The 6,756-nt window shown below is 34.8% G+C and overlaps 1 protein-coding gene across 3 annotated transcripts in view; it reads left to right on the top strand.

Moving 5' to 3' along the window:
• RB1 (RB transcriptional corepressor 1) overlaps positions 1-6,756 on the top strand; it is a 190,729-nt gene that overhangs the window by 58,877 nt on the left and 125,096 nt on the right. For all 3 annotated transcript variants that reach the window (XM_004376579.3, XM_023731571.1, XM_023731570.1), the window contains 2 exons: positions 876-943; positions 6,167-6,277. In XM_004376579.3, coding sequence (XP_004376636.1) covers positions 876-943; positions 6,167-6,277 — 179 coding nt within the window. The remainder of the gene's footprint in view (positions 1-875; positions 944-6,166; positions 6,278-6,756) is intronic.

Below are 6,756 nucleotides of genomic sequence, written 5' to 3'. Positions count from 1 at the left end.
TTTTGTGTGTGAACTTTTTCATGGGTTTTTACAATAGAGGTCTCATACAATATTTGTCCTTTTGTGATTGACTTATTTCCCTCAGCATAATGTCCTCCAGTTTCATCCATGTTATGAGATGCTTCACAGATTTGTCATTGTTCTTTCTCGTTGCATAGTACTCCATTGTGTGTATGTACCATAGTTTGTTTATCCATTCATGTGTTGATGGGCATCTACGTTTTAACTATTTTCAAAAATGTAGAATGCATGTTTTAATAGTATACTCATGAAAGAGCTGCAACATTTTTCTTTGGAAATAGAATGAGTTGTAGATGAGATTTTCTGCCTCACTGAAGTAGTAGTAGTGAAGGTAATATAAAAGGGAATTATATATTATTAATTAGTTGATATGAATCCATTAATCCTGACAAGTAAATGTCTATGGAAAATATTTTTTATCAAGGCAAAGTGTTAAATTGGCAAACTAGAATCACTCATACCTTCATTTTTCTGCTACAGTGTTGATTTTAATTAGAAAACAAAGAGTGTAAAAGTATTAAGGTAATTGGAAATCAAGTAAGTTGTTGTATACTGTTTCCTTTGTGTATTTTTAGATTAGAATTGAGATAATGTTGCCTTTATAAAATGTATGTTACTTCTGTGGGCTAAATACAGTATCTTGGGTAGAAACACTACATGAATTGAGATAAACTGAATTTGAGTGTAAAATGAGCATTTAAGATGGACTGTATTCTATTGTACAGTTAACTCAGGTACATAATTGAAATAAACAAACAACAACCAAAAGGTATAGTTGTAAAATTATCTATCAGTGTTAAATTTTTCTTTTTCTTTCTTATTTTTTTTTTTTCTGTTTTCTATTTGTTTATTAGGATATCTTCTGAAATAAATTCTGCATTGGTGCTGAAGCTTTCTTGGATCACATTTTTGCTAGCTAAAGGTAAAGTCATTATGTTTATTATATGCTGTTGTGTCAAATATAGTAATTAATTGATAGTTCTTTTGGACTAAAGCCCAAAACTTTTTATTTGATTTAAAGTACATGCATCCTCCCCCCACCCCATTCTCTTATTAACTGTTAGTAAGTTCTGGCAATTCTAGCACTGGGAGCAACCTTGTAAATAATTTCATTTCATTTCTGTTTCTAGTATCTATTCATCTTTTCTTTCTCTCTTCATTTCTTAATTTTTAGAATAATAACATTACTTTTTTATAAAAATGACATATGCTTGTGTTAAATAATTCAAACAATACAAGAAAGAGCAAAGAAAGATGTGAAAAATTACCCAAAATCCACCTAGAAATAATCATAATTAAAATTATGCGATTGTCATTCCAAATATATTTCCATGCATACATTCTACTGAAAAGGTGAGTGGATTGGGTGCATTCACAAACAGAAATAATTTTATAAAAATAATACCATATTATAATAAACCAAACCAAACCTATTGCTGTCGAGTCAGTTCCAGCTCATAGCAACCCTGTAGTACAGAGTAGAACTGCCGCATACGGTTTCCAAGGAGTGGCTGGTGGATTCGAACTGCTGACCTCTTGGTTAGCAGCTGAATGCTTAACCACTGCACCACCAGGGCCCCCATATTATAATACTATCTTTAAAAAAAAAAATTTAATTTGAATTTTACAGAAGAAAAGAAACGAGAAATGGAAGCAGTTGCTTAAATGTAGATGTGCTTTGTCTCATTAAGAGATATTATTTCCTAAAATATTTCTCTATGATTATGAAAAAAGATAATGAAAAGATTAAGAGGTTAGAATCTTTATTTTGTTTAACTTTGTTTTGATTTAAAACAATATATATTACTCTGCTTTGAAGAAAGAGAATATTAACACTCTCACACTTCCTGACACCTCCCCTCTCCCTGTGTTCAGATTTGTTCATTTTATTCTTGCATTATCAAAGATTATAACATTTTACATTCTGTTCTCTAACTGTAATTATTACACTTATTTAGTCTGAATTCTGTTTTAAATGGATTCTAATCATTGTTTCTTTATTATCACGTCTCCATTTCTGAGTTCTTTATTTTGATTAATCTCTTAGCTGGCTGGGTTTTACCATCAAGAAGTTTTTTAAAAAAGGCTCTTTGATGTTGGATTCCCTATGTTTGGCATGTTCAAGAACCACATCTGTAGGTTTTATACTTGATGAGAACTTGGCTATGTGTCCTATTCTTGGTTAAACACTTTGTCACATCCTGTTCTTGGTCATTTTTTGTTTCCCTTAGGACAGTTTTTTCTGGCATCGAACATTGCTGTTGAGGAGTCTGAGGCTAGCTTAATTCCTCCTTATCCCCTCCCTTCCTGAATATCTGAAGAATTCTTTTTTCTTTTTAATTTGAAGTTCAATACTTTAATCAAGATATCTCTTGATTTTTATCATTCTATATCAGTTTTCCTTAAAATGCCAAAAAAAAAAACAAAAAAACCTGTTGCCATTGAGTTGATTCCGACTCATAGTTGACCCTGTGGGACAGAGCAGAACTGCCCCATACGATTTCCAAGGAGCAGTCAGTGGATTCGAACTGCCAGCCTTTTGGTTAGGAGCCAAGCTCTTAAACACCATGCCACCAGTGCTCCAATCTTAAAATGCAGTATCCCTCTGCTCTTCATTTCAGAAAATATAATGAGCCCTGGTGGTGCAATGGTTAAGCTTGGCTGCTAACCGAGAGGTTGGTTGTTCAAATCCACCGGTCTCTCCAAGGGAGAAAAGACCTGGCGATCAGTTCCCACAAAGATTGTTGTTGTTATGTGCCTTGGTGTAGATTCTGACTAATAGTGAACCTGTAGGACAGAGTAGAGCTGCCTCATAGGGTTTCCAAAGCTGTAATCTTTACGGAAGCAGACTGCTGCATCTTTCTCCCGCACAATGTCTGTTGGGTTCGAACCGCAGACCTTTCAATTAGCAGTCCAGTGTTTAACCATTGTGCCGCCAGGGCTGATTACAGCCTATGAAACCGTATGGGGCAGTCCTACTCTGTCATGTGTCACTGTGAGTCGAAATCGACTCCATGGCACACAACAACAACTTTCTCTTAGGTTATTCCATTCTGTTTTAGGAACATCACCTGTCTTATGGTGAATTGTTTTTGTCCTCTATAATTATTATCATCTCTCATATTACTGTAATCGTTTATCTTTTTCTTATGTATTGCCTATTTCTATCACAAGCCTTTCTTTTATTTTGAGCCAAATCATTTTTTGTAATGGTGTTATTTTGGTGCTCAGTTTTTTCTTAGCTCTTTATTTTCATTTAATTTGTGTTCTTTAAGTTCTTTTTAGTGCAGGGACTCACAGGGCGTTTTCTTCTGTTAGATTCTTTTCTGTTAGATTCTGAATGCGGGGAAAGGGGAGGTGGCAGGGAGTGTGAGAGTACTAATATTCTCTTTCTTCAAAGTAGATTAATATATATTGTTTTAAATCAAAACAGAGTTAAACAAAGTAAATATTACAATCTCTTAATCATTTCATAATCTTTTTTCATAACCTTAGAAAAATATTTTAGGAAATATTTAGGTTCTTTTTCTGATTATTTTCCTCTTTTTTTGTTGTGATTTTTTCCTTTTTTTATTTTCTGTAATATGTAATATGCTGTGCTTTTTTCTCCACTTTGCTGAGACTTTATGTGGGCAACCCTGATCTGACATCTGTTTTCTCTGATAGTGTGAGTGAATCCCCCTTCACTCACTTTGTATTTAATGTTACTGGCTCGTTTACCGTAAAGAGCTATGATAGGAGCATAGGCTTTTTTATGACAAGTACTTCTAGTAAGAGGCTGAGGGAGAAAGTGGAGGATTCATCTGGAACGATGTGAGCCTTTGCTGTTATGAGATTTTTGTAGAATGTACTCTGAAACAGAACACTTCCAGTGCAGTTATATGCTATTCCCTAAAAGACTTGTGTTGGTATTCAGATTGTTCCGCACTTCAGCACAGCACACTGGAGTCTGTCAGAAAGCTGTTTGCTTCTTCCATTTTACTCTTCTCTTGTTAGCAATCTCTGCTTTCTCCACGTCAGAAGAGGAAGATGAGGACACTCCCTGAGTCAGTATTTCTCAAAATTCAGTATTGGTACTAATACTTAACCAGTGCATTTTTTTCTCTTTCATTTTATTAGTGTTGGAGGAGGGAGATTCTTTGACCTGATTTCACTCCACTCTTTTTACCTAGAAGTTCTTGATATCATTCTTTACCTCTATGGTACTTCCTAATAACTTACTTTTGAGTATATTGCAAACATTTTTGCACCACACCCATGAACCTAGAAAATCTACCTTATAAATGTTTACCTGTTTTCAACCTAGTTTCTATGCCATCAGTATTTGTTGGGGTTATTGTTGGTTTAGCAGTCAGATGCCTAGAAGATAGTGAGTCCGATTAAACTTCCCTTTTTAAAAAATAATAGGTAGCATAGAAATAAGCAAATATGTAATAATGATATTTGATTATGATTGGTATATTTTGTGTAGCCATATACTTTGTTTTCTTGTGTATGTATTATGTGCATTTATTTCCTTACCCCCCAAATGTGTATTTATTATATTACCTTTTAGCATTTTTACTAACTAATTACTTTATAGACGTTATAGTTACATACAAATATTGTTATTTTTTAATGACTTTGGTTATTGTAATCCTGGGTGGGAGGAAGGGTTAAAACTGAAAATATATGAGGCTTCATAAATAAATAGAATTAAATATTAAATAGAGTCCAAAATTATTTATTGTCTGAAATAATAAATTCCATATCTCTTTCCAAAATTGGAGGTAAGTTTAAAAAAAATAATAAATTGTTCACCTGTAAAAACTTGAATTGGCAAAAATTACGTGATAGATATATTGACAACAATGAGAAAAAAAAAAAGGTAGCTGCTGAGGCTGCTTATGTACAGCCAAACACCTCATGGGAAACACCTCATGGGATTTGGTTCCTTGGTTTGGAAGTTTAGGGTCATGGTTTCATGGAGCATCCCCGTTAATTGACCTAATAACATGTTTAGGGCTTCTGTTCTACCTCCTGGTTTGTTTCGTAGTGTGTGGGGTCTTAAAAGCTCTCAAACAGCCATTAAGGCACAACTGTTATTCTGTATTCGCCTGGAGCAACAGAGGAAGAAGGAGAATCAGCAATAGGAGGAGGAAATGGAATGTGTGGCTAATTGCCTCCATGAACAGCTGCCTCCTTTGCTATGAGACTACCATTACTGAACATTTTGATCAAAGATTCTATAGAAGAATCCTGATCAAAAGTGGGAAAATGCAAAACAGAATTTCAGATTCTCATGGACTCCAGACTTTCTGGAGGCATGGAGGCTGGATGAACCCCCAGAATGATTGCCCCGAGATAATCTTTAAACCTTAAACCAAAATTATCCCCTAAAGTCTTCTTAAAACCAAACAGTAGTTTAGCTTAACTAGCACAGAATGTCTGCCTTGAATATGATCTTTAAAGATCTATCTATATGGGATCAAATTGACAACAGGAACTTGAAAGATTAGATAGGAACCTTAGGGACAGTGAGATTATGTTAATGAGGGAGGAACAACTCAGAAAAAGAGGGTGAGAATGGTTGCACAACTCAAAGAATGTAATCAGTGTCACTGAATTGTACATGTAGAAACTGTTGAATTGGCGTATGTTTTGCTGTGTATATTAACAACAACAACAAAAATAAATTATAAAAAACAAATAAATATAGACATGTTGTTGCTGTATGCCGCTGAGTTGATTCCAACTTATGGTGACCCTGTATGACAGAGTGGAACTGTCCTATAGGGTTTCCTAAGCTGTTAATCTTTACAGGAGTAGATTGCCAAGTCTTTTCCCCCATGAAGCCACTTGTGGGTTTGAACCATGGACCTTTTGATTATCAGATGAGTGCTTAATCATTGTACCGTAAGGGCTCCTAAATATAGACATAGGGACTAACTTGAATGTGAAATTCTCAGGGCAGAGTTATACTTTATTTATAATTTCATAACTTTATATATTTTTGTATAAAGTCAGATTTTGATTTTTTACAAAAAAAAAACTTTAACATGCCTTTAATGATTGTTGAATGAATGAGTATATGTATACACTCATACCTATAATTTTCCTTTACTTAAAGATCTCACTTAAAAATGTGAACCTTTTTTATTTTCAGGGGAAGTATTACAAATGGAAGATGATCTCGTGATCTCATTTCAGTTAATGCTGTGTGTCCTTGACTATTTTATCAAGCTCTCACCCCCTGCATTGCTTAAAGAACCATATAGTAAGTATTTAAATTTATGCCCCTTCTACTTTGTCATTCAACAGTTGTTTATTGAATGTCTGCTAGATACAAAGTATGATTCTAGAGCTGAGAAGATGGTAAAAAATAAATCCGACATGAGCCCTGCCCTCAATTCAGCATCAGATATAGAAGGAAAGGTAAGATATGTAAGCAGATAATTAGAGTACATGGTAGGACGTGGTCTGGGCCAAAATACAGCAAATGCTATGGGAGTCCAGGAGTGGGGGACATTTTTCCAACTGGGGAATACCAAGGAAGACCATTTGGGGGAGGTGGCATTTCAATTGAGCGCTGAAGAGTAGTTAGGATTTGAGTGTCTCGGGGAAGTTGGGGGAGGGCACTCCTAGTAAAGAGAAAATTAAGAGACAAGGCACAGATATGAATAAAACTGCGTGGGAAAGAGTGGCCCATTCTATAGGGACAGTAGCTCAAGTAAGGTTTTATTAGTATGGGATGCT

Source organism: Trichechus manatus, unplaced genomic scaffold (assembly GCF_000243295.1).
Source record: "Trichechus manatus latirostris isolate Lorelei unplaced genomic scaffold, TriManLat1.0 scaffold00044, whole genome shotgun sequence".
Taxonomy (NCBI): domain Eukaryota; kingdom Metazoa; phylum Chordata; class Mammalia; order Sirenia; family Trichechidae; genus Trichechus; species Trichechus manatus.
This window is presented reverse-complemented; position numbering and strand designations above follow the sequence as displayed.